At 48.2% G+C, this 15924-nt stretch overlaps 1 protein-coding gene across 1 annotated transcript in view; it reads right to left on the reverse strand.

Annotated features, from left to right (window-relative positions):
• Positions 1 to 125: 125 nt before the first annotated feature.
• col11a2 (collagen, type XI, alpha 2) overlaps positions 126 to 15924 on the reverse strand; it is a 50063-nt gene continuing 34264 nt past the window's right edge. Inside the window, exons 23-66 of the mRNA XM_067256229.1 lie at positions 15635 to 15688; positions 15017 to 15061; positions 14635 to 14688; positions 13798 to 13842; positions 13642 to 13695; positions 13333 to 13431; positions 13121 to 13165; positions 12871 to 12924; positions 12630 to 12737; positions 12352 to 12405; positions 11988 to 12041; positions 11679 to 11723; positions 11363 to 11416; positions 11104 to 11148; positions 10946 to 10999; positions 10725 to 10778; positions 10570 to 10623; positions 10162 to 10359; positions 9743 to 9796; positions 9387 to 9494; positions 9113 to 9220; positions 8892 to 8945; positions 8683 to 8736; positions 8479 to 8586; positions 8022 to 8075; positions 7787 to 7840; positions 7426 to 7479; positions 7129 to 7182; positions 6756 to 6863; positions 6616 to 6669; positions 6380 to 6433; positions 5912 to 5965; positions 5730 to 5783; positions 5192 to 5299; positions 4971 to 5024; positions 4676 to 4837; positions 4366 to 4419; positions 4115 to 4150; positions 3888 to 3941; positions 3464 to 3749; positions 3256 to 3368; positions 3013 to 3081; positions 2465 to 2701; positions 126 to 2190 (exon numbers count right to left, since the gene is read on the reverse strand). Coding sequence (XP_067112330.1) covers positions 2044 to 2190; positions 2465 to 2701; positions 3013 to 3081; positions 3256 to 3368; positions 3464 to 3749; positions 3888 to 3941; positions 4115 to 4150; positions 4366 to 4419; positions 4676 to 4837; positions 4971 to 5024; positions 5192 to 5299; positions 5730 to 5783; positions 5912 to 5965; positions 6380 to 6433; positions 6616 to 6669; positions 6756 to 6863; positions 7129 to 7182; positions 7426 to 7479; positions 7787 to 7840; positions 8022 to 8075; positions 8479 to 8586; positions 8683 to 8736; positions 8892 to 8945; positions 9113 to 9220; positions 9387 to 9494; positions 9743 to 9796; positions 10162 to 10359; positions 10570 to 10623; positions 10725 to 10778; positions 10946 to 10999; positions 11104 to 11148; positions 11363 to 11416; positions 11679 to 11723; positions 11988 to 12041; positions 12352 to 12405; positions 12630 to 12737; positions 12871 to 12924; positions 13121 to 13165; positions 13333 to 13431; positions 13642 to 13695; positions 13798 to 13842; positions 14635 to 14688; positions 15017 to 15061; positions 15635 to 15688 — 3516 coding nt within the window. The 3' untranslated portion in view covers positions 126 to 2043. The remainder of the gene's footprint in view (positions 2191 to 2464; positions 2702 to 3012; positions 3082 to 3255; positions 3369 to 3463; positions 3750 to 3887; positions 3942 to 4114; positions 4151 to 4365; positions 4420 to 4675; positions 4838 to 4970; positions 5025 to 5191; positions 5300 to 5729; positions 5784 to 5911; positions 5966 to 6379; positions 6434 to 6615; positions 6670 to 6755; positions 6864 to 7128; positions 7183 to 7425; positions 7480 to 7786; positions 7841 to 8021; positions 8076 to 8478; positions 8587 to 8682; positions 8737 to 8891; positions 8946 to 9112; positions 9221 to 9386; positions 9495 to 9742; positions 9797 to 10161; positions 10360 to 10569; positions 10624 to 10724; positions 10779 to 10945; positions 11000 to 11103; positions 11149 to 11362; positions 11417 to 11678; positions 11724 to 11987; positions 12042 to 12351; positions 12406 to 12629; positions 12738 to 12870; positions 12925 to 13120; positions 13166 to 13332; positions 13432 to 13641; positions 13696 to 13797; positions 13843 to 14634; positions 14689 to 15016; positions 15062 to 15634; positions 15689 to 15924) is intronic.

Genomic DNA, 15924 nt, shown 5'->3' on the forward strand with positions numbered 1-15924 from the left:
ACTTCTAAACAATATGTTTGTTATCTGTTTCCCTTTGTGGTTGATAAACTAGCTTCCCCTCAAGCTAGCTGTCTCCTGCTAGCTGTCCTCTCCTCTCTCTACAAGAAAAACCAGGTGTTGGAGAGAAGTCCACTGTTCACTAAACTCTGAACCTTCTCAAGCCCTCAAATCCCCCAGCCCAGAACCACAGATGAATAAATTATACCTGGAGCCAATGATTCTTTTGAACCCTAACCCAGACCAGGCCAGCCTTACTTACAGCCTAGCTTACCCAAAGCGTGTTCAAACCAAGGCCCAGCCCAACTTACCCCAGGCTAGTGCCACCCAGCCAAGCCCTGTCCAACAGTGACAAAGAGATATGAAAGATCATGACGAGTCACCATTTAATCATAACGGAAGCAAACGCAACAGAACAGTACAGTTGATGATCTCTGAAGGGTTACAACGAAATATGGCCACAAGTTCTTTGGTTGTTGTCACAGAAAGTGTTTCCTTACCTAGCCTGTAACTTGCATAGACCAATGAGGCGTGTACAGATAACTCAGCTCATAGTGTTTTTGGTTTTAATACGCATTTAATCGTTCTCATGACCGTCAATGTGATAACTACAGGAAATAAATAAAAAATGAAATACCACATTCGACTGGAGTATTTGGTTGTTTTTGTTTTTCCTTATATAGCACCTTGTTTTTTTAATAAATACATTAGAATATCACCATCTCTGTACAAATGGATTGTAACGCACATTTCCAGTATGGGAACGTGGCCACAGCATCAGTATGTGATTGTGAAAAAGACTAAAGGAAACAATTTCTCTGTAGTAATAACACCAAGTTTCAGTATAAGTAGCTCCTTTTGAAAGCCTGCATTTATTGGCTGAAGATAATGTTTTAGTTTTGCGGCAGCTATGAAACTCATACATATTTAACCACCTGATAATTGTTTTCCGTGCTTGAAAAAAGGTAAAAACAAAAAAATAAGTCAATACTGGACTGGTTTCCATGGCATTATTGTTGTGGCCAATCAGAGCTGATCTTTCTACTATACTTCCTGTTTCTGTTTAAGACAGTTTTGTAACATTTATAAAATACATGTACAATACATCAAGTTCAATACAATTTACAAGGTTAATGGCTTTGATTCATTGATACTTGAAGGAGGAGAGGAGACAGCGTTATGGGTCTGTTTGCATGCAACCTTATTCAGTTCAGAGACCATGTACATTGCTGTTAGGACTTTATTGTGACAGTACTCAGTCAAAGAAACACTGAAATGTATACCTTTATAAAACCCCGACATGAGATCCTACGAGCTTCACGGTCGCCACGGAAACGCGGTAGTTACCCATATACACCTGGATGAGGTGGAGACCCAGGTCATCTCTAAGTTACCTTGGGACAGGAAGTGAGGCACAGGAAGGGGCAGGGCTCGACTAGGGACATGTACAGGTGTGAAGGGTGCGGGGGCTAGGTGAGGGCAGACAGAGGAGGTAGAATGGGTGAGACGAGTGGAGAGAGAGCGAGAGACAGCGGGGAGAAGCAAGGGGGGGGGGGGTGGCGGGGGCGTGAGGGGGGGGGTGGGGGCAGGTACGGTAGTTTGTCGGCGCCTAAGGCCGTCTTAACGCTGTAGAAGAACACAGTTTTATTCTGCTTGAGGTTCCGAACTCGAGCTCTGTCGTCTCACGGTCGATCTTTTGCGGTTCTCCTTGGTCGCGAGAGTTTGTGTTTGTGTTGTTCTAATTGGCTCTTCTTCTCCTCTTCACATCCGTCGCTCTGTTGGGAGGTGTTTTGCTCCCTCGGCATGTACTTGAGTGAGTGCATGTCGATCTCACAACAGCATCTGTGTGTATGTGTTTGTGTATGTGTGCGAGTGTGAAGTCATCAATTTAATTTACATATTATCGGCCATGTATTCTCTATGTGTGTCTTTAAGTGCATGAGTGTGTGTGTGTGCGTGTGCGTGTGTCAGACTGTGAATGTCCGAGTCAGTGTCAGTGTATGTGTATCTTTCTAATGTGTCTGTGTGTCTCTTTCTGTTTTAGTTTTAGCCCTGGAAACACACAGGTCCCACTTCAAAGCCAAACTTCTGGTTGCTCTCCCCAAAGTCTGTGATCTTGATGTCCAGTAGGGGGAGTTGCTCCACCTGTGGTGTATTCACCTCCAGAACTGTCCTGTCGAGCCCTTTACGATACTGGAGACACAGAAACACAAACGGAGTCTTGAGACACAGGCTCATTAAATGATTATAGATGATATGCTTCATGTCAAACATAGACACAGGCTGAATAAACGATTATAGATCATAAGCTTCAGGTCTAGAGACTGTATTCAGTGATTTCCACAGACGTCCGTGGAAAGACGTACTAACTTCAGATCCGAGCTAACTAAAGGTGTATTTGTCGCCTGCTTGTCTGTCTATCTGTCTGTCTGTCCGTCAATTTTGAGCTTCCCACCAAGGTACTCACAGAGCATCCGTCCACGAGAGCCTTGATGTAGGGGCTGGTCTCGTAGCTGAGCTCCTCCTCATTGGCGCCCTGGAGGTGGAGCGCCCTCTTGTGGTTGTTCTTGGCGGTGCCGTCGACCCAGGCCACGGAGCGCTGGCAGTGGTAGGTGAGGTTCTGGCGGGCCTGGACGCTCAGCAGGCGCAGGAAGCCGAGCTGCACCACGCCGACGGGCTCACCGTTGGAGTCCACGTAGGAGAGCTGGGGGGGGGGGGGGGGGGGGGGGGGGAGGAGGGGAGGAGGTTAGAGAGAGGCCCGGAGAAGAAGAGCACAAGAGGAGGAAGAAAGGAAAGGAGAGGAATAGAGGAGGAGAAGAGGAAAGGAGAGGGGAGGGGATTGGAGGAGGCGAGGGAGAAAAAAGAAATGAGAGAAAAGGAAGAGGAAGGTGTGGAGAGAAAAGAAGGAGAGGAAGAGTAGAGGAGAAGAGAAGAAGAGGAGTTGATGAATGTTCCACGGTTAGTGGAAAAGAATGTCCAGAGAAAGCTGCAATGTTGTGAACCCCATGTACTAACCTTGCTGCCTGTGGCAAACTGACTGTACCAGGAGCCTGGAGTCTCCTTGATCCACGAATTCATCTTCACCTGCCAAACACAGGGTCACGTGTACAGCTCAACACTGCATTTCATATTTATCAAAACCCATAATTCACATCTTTTAGAATTATTCTATTAAAATAAAGCACATTTAATCTATCTATGTAAGAGCTTACATTTTTGAAGACTTCAAGAATGATTGAGACTGGAGTTGGTTCTTACTGTGTTGACGTTCTTGCTGGGGTAGAGGCAGGTCTCCCCTCCCGCGGTGAAGTTACAGAAGACCTTGAAGGAGTCTCGGGAGCAGCCCTGGTTGGGGTCGATCCAGTACTCTCCTGTAGGGGGAGCCAGAGAGACATACTCAGGTGCTGGTCCTGCCCTCCATCCCTGTCTTATTCCTTCACTCTTCCCTCCCCTCCTCCCATCCTACCATCTGGCTTGTCTGGCTGACTGAGTCTGAGGTCCTGGCAGGTGCGTGCAGGGCTCTCCTGGGTGCCCAGGGGGAACCTCATGGTCTCGATCTCCTGGCGGAGGGAGTTGAGCGAGCCGTAGATCTCCTCCATGCCCTCCGTGCCCGTCAGGAAGTCTTTGCCCGTGGCGTCGGCCGCGCCGGCCTCGGCATCGGACTCGGCAAGCATCTTGGAGGCATCGATGGAACGCTTGGACTTCTTGGGGATCTGGATGGGGAGTGGCTGGATGACGTCGCCTGGGGGGCCCTGATTGGACGAGGAAGGGGTGGAGGGGGAGGGGTTCAGAGGTTGCGATGAACTCTGTGGTGTCAGGTATGATGACTGTGGTGACAGGATCTGCTTCTGTCAGTTTTGCAACTGGAGGAGGAGAGGAGAGGTACTCACAGGAGCTCCAGCAGGTCCCTGGACTCCCTTCTCTCCCTTGGGACCAGCGCCACCCTGGAACACAAGCAGAGGACACACTTCAGAATGACCTTTAGTGATGCAGGATATCAAGTCTTGTGACTACACCATGGAGCAGGTGGTAATGGTGGGAAAAGTAGTTTACGGTGGGCACTTCTCTTTATGAGGCAGCTACACTCTGAGAGCAGAAACAGCTGAGGTTTACTTACGCTTGCACCCTTGGCTCCTTTGATACCTTGAGGTCCCTGTTGAGAAGAGAAGTGTGTTACTGTGATGGTCAACATCAACCAAGGAACTGTAATACACCCACACAGGAAGTGTAAAATAATAGAAGATCTATTCTTCAGTACACTGTTAAATGATATAGAACGCCATCTCTAAGGTTGACAAGGCTGGTACCAGGGGATGAGGAGGGGATGAGGGAGGAGGATATGGTGGTGGTGGGGGTGGAGTTACTCACAGGCAAACCAGCAGGACCAGCAGGTCCCAGAGGACCAGTTCCACCAGGCATACCCTGAAACACACCATCACAGGTTAGAAACACCACCCTGAAACACACCATCACAGGTTAGAAACACCACCCTGAAACACACCATCACAGGTTAGAAACACCACCCTGAAACACACCATCACAGGTTAGAAACACCACCCAAAACACAGCATTAATTAGGTTAGGTTAGACTTCTAGGCCAACAACCCTGAAATATTCAAATGTCCATAGATGCTGTTTAAGAGACAGGTCCAGAGGCAGGTGTCCAGGTGTGACTCACAGTTTCTCCCTTGGATCCAAAGGTTCCCTGAGGCCCTGGCAGGCCCCGGTCTCCCTTCTCTCCCTGCTCTCCCGGGGGCCCGATCAGCCCGATGAGACCGGGGTGGCCCTTCTCTCCCTTGGAGCCGCCATCTCCACGAAGCCCTGGTAGACCGGGGGGACCCTGGAGGAGAGGAGCATACTGTTACAGCTCTCGACATAACCAACACAGGGATTCAGGAATCACTAACTTGGCTGGTACAACGTTAAGGGTGAATAGAGAAAAGAACAATCTAGAATAGCAGAGTTGATCTCACCAGGGGTCCTGGAGGTCCCTTCTGTCCTGCAGGACCCGGAGATCCTTGCTCACCCTGGAAGAAATGAGGAGTCATAGGTTAGAAACATCAGTGGTAATAGGAATTGACATGGGTGTGAGAGGGTATACAAGTGTAGGGGGTTTAGCTAGGGTCAAGGGAAGAGTAAGGGTAACAGTTGTGGCTCAGGGGTCAAGGGTCAGGGCTCAGGCCCTCTCTCTCACCACTGATCCAGGAAGGCCTCTCAGACCCTCAGTTCCTGGTTTGCCTGGCTGACCCTGAGGTCCGACTGGTCCTGTCTTCCCTGCAGGGCCAACGGCACCTGGGTCTCCCTGGGGAAGGAGAGCAATAGAAAGACAGATGGAGGGGGAAAGAGAGGGAGAAATAAAGAATGTGTGAGAGAAAGAAAGAGAAAGAGAAAGAAAGAGAGAGAGAAAGAAAGAAAGACAAAATGAGAGAGAGAGAGAGAGAGAGAGAGAGAGAGAGAGAGAGAGAGAGAGAGAGAGAGAGAGAGAGAGAGAGAGAGAGAGAGAGAGAGAGCGAGAGAATAGTCAGATCTAGTGAGAGCTCTAGTGATGAGGCTTGGCCCTATCAGATAAGGATGTCCATGAGGTCTAACAGCATCTGCTAGATCCTGGCGACCTTAGCTAGATTTCTTACATTTGCAACACTGCACGTACATCAACAACATCAATTGACTAATCGATCATATTGTGGCTCAGTGTGGTTCAGGGGAATGACATCATCAATGGGACCTCCTACCTTGGTTCCCTTCTCTCCCTGCCGTCCCTCTGGTCCTCTCGTTCCAGCCAGACCCTGGTGACAGAAAAACAAGAGATAAGGTAAGTAATTCCCAGGTAGTCATTACAGTATTGCAGGGTCACTCTCCTACACTCATGTAGGAGTGACCGTGTGTGTCAGCGAGGTGAGGGCTGAGGTCTTACCCTCTTCCCAGGAGGGCCGGGGGGGCCGTTCTCACCAGTAGGTCCAGGAGAGCCCTGTGGGAGAGAACGTGGTTAGAGTTTTCATAGAGGAACAACTTGGAGAACATGGTTAAGGTCTTACATTGAGGAACAACTATGAGAACATGCTTACGGTCTTACTTTTAGGAACTACTATGAGAACATGCTTATGGTCTTACTTTGAGGAACTACCATGAGAACATGCTTACGGTCTTACTGTGAGGAACTACCACCATGAGAACATGCTTACGGTCTTACTTTGAGGAACTACCATGAGAACATGCTTACGGTCTTACTGTGAGGAACTACTATGAGAACATGATTAAGGTCTTCATCGAAGAACACCTTGGACAATCTGGGTACGGTCTTACTTTGAGGAACAATTCTGAGAACATGCTTAAGGTCTTCATGTCACAACAACAGGTTAGGTAACAGGTTTGGGGTACTCACAGCTTGTCCTTGTTCACCGTCCTCTCCTCTCTCTCCCTTCGCTCCATCTTGACCCTGAGGAGAAGAAAGTAACAGTGTTGTAACATATACAAGACAGGAAGTCAATCATACAAAACAGGAAGTAACCCACACGAGACAGGAAGTTACTCATATGAGGCAGGAAGTGACATAGAGAAGATAGGGGGATTCACACAAAGTGAATGACACAGCAGCAGCATTATACTGAGGATACTCACTCTGGGGCCCAGTTCACCAGGGGGACCAGGATCGCCAGGGAAACCAACAGGGCCCTGAGGAAAAGAAAACAATGTAGAGTTACAGTACAATATATCTGTGTGTTGTGTGTGAATGTTGTGTGTGCGTGTGCAAGACGTACAGGGTTTCCTTTAGGTCCGTCATCTCCTGGAGGTCCTCTTCCACCTGCTGGTCCAGCAGTGCCTGGCTGTCCCGACTCCCCCTTGTCACCGCGTTCTCCGCGAGGGCCCTGCCATTGGACAACATGTCTGTCAATCACTCAGGAAACGATGCATCGTAATGCAGAAAAACCACAGCCCACAATGATATCCGTAGACCCAAACTAGGGGCTGTGTTATTGGACAACAGCTCTGTCAGTCACTCAGGCAAGAACACGTAACGTTACTGTGCTATAGTGAAGTACAAAGAGCCTGATCAACACATATTGAGACAAGATAATGAATCAGGAAGTCTGAAAAGAGGATATGAGGTGGGAGGTAGTCAGAGGGTCTCACCTTCTTTCCTGGCTCTCCTCCGATTCCAGGGGGTCCACCCTCACCAGGCTCTCCCTGTGGACACAGTTCAGCTCATTCAGTTCATGCTAGCAACATGCTAACAGAATGCTAACAACATCCTAACAGAATGCTAACAACAGAATGACATCACGCTAAAAGCATGGTAATAACATGCTAAGATGTAATAATACCAACTAACAGTTCAAAATCATCTTAAATACATTATAAGATTGAATATAAATATACACTTAATCAATCAATCTGATAATGATCAATCGATATGTGAATCTTCCATACCTTCTCTCCGAGGTTACCAGGGTTACCAAGACCACCAGGAGGACCTTGAGGACCCTGAGTGAGATCAAACATTATCAATAAGATATAAAACACTATCTTACCACCAACATAATCAATATGGTGGAAAAAGATAATACATCGATCACTATCAACACCAACAATATACCTATACCTATATAACCGATACGATGGACAAAGATATGGTATTATTAACTTTTCCTACGATAATTTCAAAATCCTTTTACTATTTTACTGATCCTCTAAGTGTGTGGATGAATAGGTGTGTGTGTGGATGGTGAGTGACAGGAAATAGATAACAGGAAGTGGACAACAGGAAGTCCCTGGTCAGATCAGTACTCACATCGGCACCGCTGGGGCCAGCAGGGCCACGGGGTCCAGGGGGCCCGGGAGGACCCTGGAAACACACACACATAGTACGGTTAAGTTTTCATATAACATCATATATCACATAATTTCAGCAAAAACATATTCAATTCACTCATCACAGTATGACTTTTCCATAGAGATACAGGTGTCAATATAAATAAACATATTATGCTGTCTACAGGTGTGATATTTTGGTGTGGATCACTCACCATGGGTCCCACGTCTCCTGTCTCTCCCTTCTCTCCTGAGGGTCCAGGCAGTCCCTACAGAGACACACTCTGGGTTAGACCAGCTGTGGACCTGCCACATGATGCTATAGACCTGCTCCTGGAGGAAGTGTGTGTAAATCGTATCAGCCCTCTTGGAATGGCTGGCCGTGATCGCAGGAAGACACACACCACTGTCCAGAATCAAGTGTGAGGGATTTACACTCTCTGGTTTGGGGCTCAATCTGTAGGGTCAGTGTAAAGGTAGCAGTCTATAGACCTCAGTCTGTAAGGGCCAGCTAGCAGGGGTCAGGCTACAGGGGCCAGTCCGTAGTAGTCAGTCTATAGGGCTCAGTCAATGGGCGGCAGTGTAAAGGCCTTCAGTCTGTAGGGGCCAACCTATAAGGGTTAGTCTATTGGGGCCTATAGGGGTCAGTCTATAGGGGTCCGACTGTCCTACCTGCAGTCCGATAGGACCGGGGGCTCCAGGGAATCCTCTCGTTCCTTCATCTCCCTTGGCCCCGAACGGCCCCTGCTGTCCCCTGGCTCCTGTCTCACCATCAGCTCCCTGGAGGCCAGTTGGACAATACGGTCTGGTGTCAGTAATGACAATCAGTATCAGATATCAATGATATGGGTCATTCTTCAGGGATTGTTAACTTACAGCGGCACCAGGCTGACCCAATGGACCCATAGGCCCTGGAGGACCAGGAGGCCCCTGTCAACAAACAAACAAACAAACAAAGATCAACTGTCAACCCTCCTGTCAGGTCAAAAGTATTGAGATACTTCAGATGCAGGGGGAACTAGAGACTGATTAGAAGGCTGTGATTCCAGCTGTGTTATTGGTAGTTGTGCTGTGATGTCACTCACGTGCTCTCCCTTGTCACCCTTTCCTCCCTTCTGGCCGTGCTCTCCAACCTCTCCCTGTAAACAACAACACACAGCCATGGTCACAACACACACCACAGCAGACACAACCATGGGCAAACTCTGGATGGATGGAGAGATGGATGGATGGATGGAAAGATGGAGGGATGGATGAATTAATGGATGGATTCATGATGATGGATGGATAGATGGTGGTTACTGACCTTGTCTCCGTCCTCTCCGGGAACCCCTGGAGATCCAGCAGGACCAGGCAGACCCACTGGGCCTTGGACCCCATCACGACCCGCTGGCCCAATCGGTCCTTTCTCTCCCTGAGGGAGGGGAGGAGAGAGAGAGAGAGAGAGAGAGAGAGAGAGAGAGAGGGGGGAGATGAACAGAGGAGGTAGAGAAAGAAGAGGAGGGGTAAAACAGCAGCTTTAACATTGGATAGACCCTCACTGCATCCCAACAACATGCTGATGAAGCAGCAGTACTCACGGGTACTCCCTTCTCGCCAGCGTTTCCAGGGGGCCCCTGGGGGCCTGGTCTTCCTGGGGGGCCCACAGGTCCGGCTGTGCCAGCCTGGCCTCTCTCCCCTGGGGATCCCTGTTCAGGAGGGGGGGGGGGGCAGGTTACTGACAAGAACATGGGATCTTCCCTAGAGTCGATGTGCTTGGTATGGTCACTAAAACTGGTTTCAGAATTGAGTTGATTAGTTACATTTTCATGTTTTAATGGTAGGTAAGATCTTGCTTTCGAGGTGAGGGTTTAACTCGATTTTGACGTACTGATCTGATGTTTGTAAATAATGTAACTTAAGTAAATCAGCAAAGTCAACAGTGTCTGAGACTTACAGCTGGCCCAGGAGGCCCTGCAGGGCCTTCACTTCCTTTCAGTCCACCGCCTCCCTGTGAACAGACATACAGGAGATATAACACTGCATACGAATGACATAGGCATACAAAACCCTTCAGTGCATGGGATCAATAACCCTAACCTTCCCTGTGAACAGACATACAGGAGCTATAGCACTGCATACAAATGACATCTATAGGAAGTAAGAACATTTTAATACCAATATAACGCTTCATACACATGGAATAGCCATACATAAGCCTACAGTACATAGCACCCATAGGTGTCAGGGTGTTACTGCAATAACAATGGATGTCTAATCGAATTTTGAGGACTTTTTTAGGCTAGTGACCCTTCAGAGAAGGAATCACCCCCCGTGAAATGAAGGCCAGCCCAGAGTGCCTCCTGTGCTGCTCACCGGGGTGCCAGGCAGTCCTCTCTCTCCAGGGAAGCCTCTCAGGCCTGGGGGACCGTCCTTGCCAGGGCCTCCGGGGGGACCAGGGTCTCCCTTGGTGCCCTCCTTCCCTGAGGCTCCAGACAGACCCTGCTCTCCTGGGGGGCCTGGGGGCCCGGGGTGGCCGCGCTCGCCCAGGGGCCCAGTCTCACCTGAGGGACCCTGGATGACAGAGATGATGAAGAGACAAGAGAAAGATGAAAGAACAGTAATGAGAGAGATGAGAGAAAAAGGAGAAAGAGATGAGAGAGAGAGATGAGAAAAATGAAAAAAACGGATGGAGAGACCAGGTTGACACCAGAGGTCCAACCTTCACCCTCCAGTTGAACCGTACGGTGGCGGACATGTCACCCAGGTATCTAGGTATCTCACCTGGGGTCCTACCACTCCAGGAGGACCTGGTGGTCCAGTCTTGCCTTGGAAACCCTGCAGAGGAGGCCACAGGGAGTCTTAGTGAGGTACTGTACATTAGGATCATTGGTACTTGGTAGGTTAGGGGGTTCAGACATGGAGGAAAACAGACGTACGACTTCTCCTCTCTGGCCGGGGTGTCCAGGCAGTCCATCCTTTCCTGGGGGGCCCTGGAGAGAGAGCGAGAGAGAGATGGAGAGAGAGCGAGAGAGAGGTAGAGGGAGATGAAGATAGAGAGAATGGGAGAAAGAGATTGGGAGAGAAAGAGTTCGAGGTTAGAAAAAAGCCAGCAAAGAAAATCAAGACTGAATGACTGATTCTTTGCAGTGATTCTTACTGGAGGTCCCTTTGGTCCGGGGAAACCGTTGGCACCTTGAGGTCCGGGGAGTCCCTGAAACACAGAACCATCAGAGGTCAGGGGTCAGACACAGGGAATAAACACAAGATCAACAAACAACACGTAAACAACAAGTAAACCACAAGTTAACAACCTACCCTCTCGCCTAGTGGACCTGAGGGGCCGTCGCTTCCTGATGTTCCCTAAAAAAACAAACAAACAAATATATGTAAATGATCAATTTAGAGGCCAAAGACCATCACACTTACATGAATGGATCAATAATATTATCTCTTTCAAATTCTACATCCAGTGCCATTTTTGAGAAACAAAAAACGGAATGTAAACTCCTTCTATTCCACGATCGTCATATTTATGTGTGACAGATGATTCAGTAAGTTGACGTGATGAGGTTACCTTGGCTCCTGATTTTCCCGTTGATCCTCTGGGCCCTCTCTGGCCCCTGGGGCCCTGTTGGAGAGAGACCACACTCAGTAAACACTCCCCTCTATCTATCCACCCATTCATCAATAAGTGTATCTATATGAAGTCCGTGATCCACTACAGGAGGGAATGAAGTGACTGAAGACTCAGCGGGTACAATGGATCACACAAACGTCAACACAGTGTGGATTGGCGGTGATGTGTTTCGGTGTGTCATCTGACCATCGTCATAAGTAAACATGTCTGACAGTGGGGTGTGGATGAAGGAACGGATGAGGTCGATCTTTACCGTGGGTCCTCTTTGTCCTCGCGGTCCAGACTTTCCAATCAGACCCTGAGGAGACAAAACCCCAGTGAGACACGGACGTCCTCACTGTCCGTCTGTCTGTCCGGCAGACGGATCTCCTCGCTTGTCTCTAACCATGGTTACAGACATATGGGGGACTCCCTTTACTCTCTGAAGGGATGTGCTCAGTCGGGTAGAAGCTGTACTCGTTTTTTCAGACTTGACAGTTTGGATGTTCTGATGTCACGTCGAGGATCTTGTTTTTAAAGGTGAGGATGGACTTTGTGTTATTGTTTGGAGCAGCAGTCTTACCCTCGCTCCCTTCTCGCCGTTGGAACCAGGGAATCCTGGGAAACCGAGGGATCCCTAGACAGATAACACACACTTTAGACAATATATGTGAATTCAATATAATAATAAACAAAATACAATATATTAATTGTATATGTAATGCAAATAAATAAACTTGGTTTATTATGGGTACAGTCAATGCATACAGTCAAGTGAGTATATAGTCAGAATAACAAATCCACTCAAGACATTATCTGTCCAGGAAGAACATTATACCGTATATATTATACTGTCTATAGTCATTACCACAATTGTCAGCTTTGATGCCATGGTAACTCCGAATGGTTAACATAAAGTGTGTGTCTGTTTATGTTGTCTATGTTACCTTAGGTCCCAGTCTACCAGGATAACCAGGAAGTCCAGGAACACCAAGTTTACCCTGGAATCAGATAAATCAATCAATCAATAAACATACAAACCAATAAAATAACCTGAAAACTAATCAACCAACCAACCAACCAACCTTATATTTAATTTACATTTAGTCATTTAGCAGACACTCTTATCTTCTAAGGGATCTTATGGATTCAAAGAATTACCCAGTTATTAAACGTCAGTAAACTTCATGATTGAAGATCAGAACAGAATAGACCTCTATCTTACCTTCTCTCCCACCAGGCCCAAGGGCCCCAGTTCACCAGGGGGGCCAACTCTACCCTTTGGCCCCTCAGGACCATCCTCTCCTCTGGGGCCAGGCACGCCACCCTCTCCCTGTCAGCAAACACACACATACCCAACACACACACACACACACAGACATTACTTATACACTCAATTACACAGATTAAAAACCATTGGAGTTTTAACTGTGATTGGATCGCTGCAAAAACACTCCATATCTTACCCTCTCTCCCTTGGATCCAAAATCACCCTTGATTCCAGGGAAGCCATCTTCTCCCTTAAAAAAAAAAGAAGAAAACGTTTGTTGTTTGTGCTTCCAGCTCCTGAAACCACCTATCTGTAGCCCATCTTATGTATGTCCCCTAGTGGTGATAAACGACACAGGTGGTCCAGGAGCAATTCATGACAATCTGACATTACCATGGCAACAATGCAACAAACGAGACGAGGCCACTTGTTCTGACTTCACTCACCTTCTCTCCCTTGTGACCCTTCAGACCACGGATACCTTGAGTTCCCTGTAGACAAGGAGCCAATCAGAAGCCAATCAGAAGCCAATCAACAGCAATCAACCAAATAACTAGTCATCATCAATTACTTTGAACCGTCGTCAACCAATAACATGGTCCAGTTCAGACACTGCTACAGGACAGGGTTAGATTGGGGTTTGAGACATTGGACCCACCTTGACTCCACGAGGGCCAGGATAGCCAATAGTTCCCTGGGGGCCGTTGGGCCCCTGGTTACCCTTGGTCCCAACTGGTCCCTCTTTTCCTGGATGACCCTGATAAAGAGAGAGAGACAGAGAGGGAGCGAGCGAGAGGGAGAGACAGGGAGAGAGAGAGGTGGAGGGAGAGAGAAAGAGAGAAAAGGAAAGAGATAGATACACGCTCAATTCAAGCATTACACTGGTGAAGTAAAGAATAAAGTCACAACAGGAGCCAGGGGTCAGAGGTCAGGGGTCAGGAGGAGTGAGGGGTCAGACAGTGCTTACAGGGGGTCCATCAGCACCGGGCATCCCTGGCAGACCAGGCTTCCCTGTGGGCCCCTGCAGAGGAGAAACACACAACACACACCCAGCATGAGCTCACATCTCTACAGGCGTCAGAATCACACCCTCCACATCCCCACACCCACGAGTCATAATCACCTTCTCTCCTGGAGGGCCGTGAGCCCCCTGGGGTCCGGGCATTCCCTGAGGAACACACACAAGATGGCAGACATGTAGGACATACCAGACACCAGATATGGTAGAATATACCACACATCAAATTTGGTATGATATACCGGACCTCAGATATGTTATGATATACTAGATATCAGATATGGTGGAATCTATTCATTGTGAGAGTGTGTCTCCTGGTGTGTGTGTTTGCGTGTGTTGTGAGAGTGTGTCTCCTAATGTATGTGTGTTGTGAGAGTGTGTCTCCTAGTGTATGTGTGTTGTGAGAGTGTGTCTCCTGGTGTATGTGTGTTGTGAGAGTGAGTTTCCTGGTGTGTGTGTGTTGTGAGAGTGAGTTTCCTGGTGTGTGTGTGTTGTGAGAGTGTGTCTCCTAGTGTATGTGTGTTGTGAGAGTGTGTCTCCTGGTGTATGTGTGTTGTGAGAGTGTGTCTCCTAGTGTATGTGTGTTGTGAGAGTGAGTTTCCTGGTGTATGTGTGTTGTGAGAGTGAGTTTCCTGGTGTGCGTGTGTTGTGAGAGTGTGTCTCCTGGTGTATGTGTGTTGTGAGAGTGTGTCTCCTGGTGTATGTGTGTTGTGAGAGTGAGTTTCCTGGTGTGTGTGTTGTGAGAGTGTGTCTCCTGGTGTATGTGTGTTGTGAGAGTGTGTCTCCTGGTGTATGTGTGTTGTGAGAGTGTGTCTCCTAGTGTATGTGTGTTGTGAGAGTGTGTCTCCTAGTGTATGTGCGTTGTGAGAGTGAGTTTCCTGGTGTGTGTGTGTTGTGAGAGTGTGTCTCCTGGTGTGTGTGTGTGTGTGTGCTGTGTGTCACCTGAGTTCCTGAAGTTCCCTGCTGGCCAGGGGGGCCTGGCTCTCCTTGGGGTCCCTGAGAGAGGAGGAGAGGAGGAGGAAAACGGAGGAGAGGAGAGTGGGATGAAAAGAGAGAGAGAGGAGAGAGGGGGGTGTGTGGAGGGAAAGGAGAGAGAAAAGGGGGATGAGATAAGAAAAAAGAAAAGGGAGAGAGGGAAGGGAAAGAGAAGAGAGGCAGAGGAGATAGAAAGATGGATGGGAGGGAAAGTAGAAACAAATATTGTGAAGATAAAGGAAAAGAAAAGGTCATCATTATTTGCCATCTGTGTTGCAAAGCATTCAACCTTCTAAACCAGTCCAAAAGGGACCACAAGACAGAAGATTTTTCTGAAACTGCTACTAACCAGGTTTCCTTTAGGACCATGGGGCCCATCGTTTCCACGCACACCCTGAAAGAAGTAAATAGAAATGATACAGAAGTAATCGAATAAAAACAGCAGGGGCCATGCAGAGTGCAGCTCTCTGGCTAGTTGTTTTGTGGTGCTCTACTAGTATTTTAGGAGATGTTAAAGAAGTGGTTAAAGAAGGATGTGTATAGGATAACATACACCCAGGCAGTAAAGACGTGTTATATATGTGTGACCATGGGGCGGTAATCTTGGGATTAAACTGGCATATTTCAGCATGGTGATGGTGTAGCCCATCGTTTCAAGGGGGAAGTACCAGGTTTAAATTGTTATTCTGGTACAAACTGACCCTGTTCTAGATGGTTGAACAGCAGCACTATGGTTGCAGAAGCTCAGAGTGGTCAGTGTGGGGTCAGGGTTGGGATGTGCGGGGGCTGGAAGTGTGGAGTTTATGAATTACACTCTGTATGTGTTTGAGGCCTGGACATGGCAGAAAGAGTTCTAAAGTGAATATGAGTGTGTGTGACTGTTGACTGTGTGGTGAGCTGGCTCAGCTGGAGTGTTCCCAGGATGTGTGAGTGTTTCTGTTTGGAATGGGCCAGTCGAGATACTCACAGGAGGTCCAGGGATACCATTGGGCCCTTTAGGCCCAAGCAAACCACGAGGGCCCTAAGGTAGAGAGAGAGAGAGAGAGTGAGAGAGTGTGAGAGAGTGTGAGAGAGAGAGAGAGAGAGAGAGAGAGAGAGAGAGAGAGAGAGAGAGAGAGAGAGAGAGAGAGAGAGAGAGAGAGAGAGAGGGTCAGTGCCAGTCTGGTTTGAGGACACGCACCAGCTTTGGGGATGGGGTGTAGGGGTTATAGGTTCAATCACAATCGGAATATTTGATTTGAGCAAGTTAATGAGGGG

Source organism: Osmerus mordax, chromosome 18, assembly GCF_038355195.1.
Source record: "Osmerus mordax isolate fOsmMor3 chromosome 18, fOsmMor3.pri, whole genome shotgun sequence".
Taxonomy (NCBI): Eukaryota; Metazoa; Chordata; class Actinopteri; order Osmeriformes; family Osmeridae; genus Osmerus; species Osmerus mordax.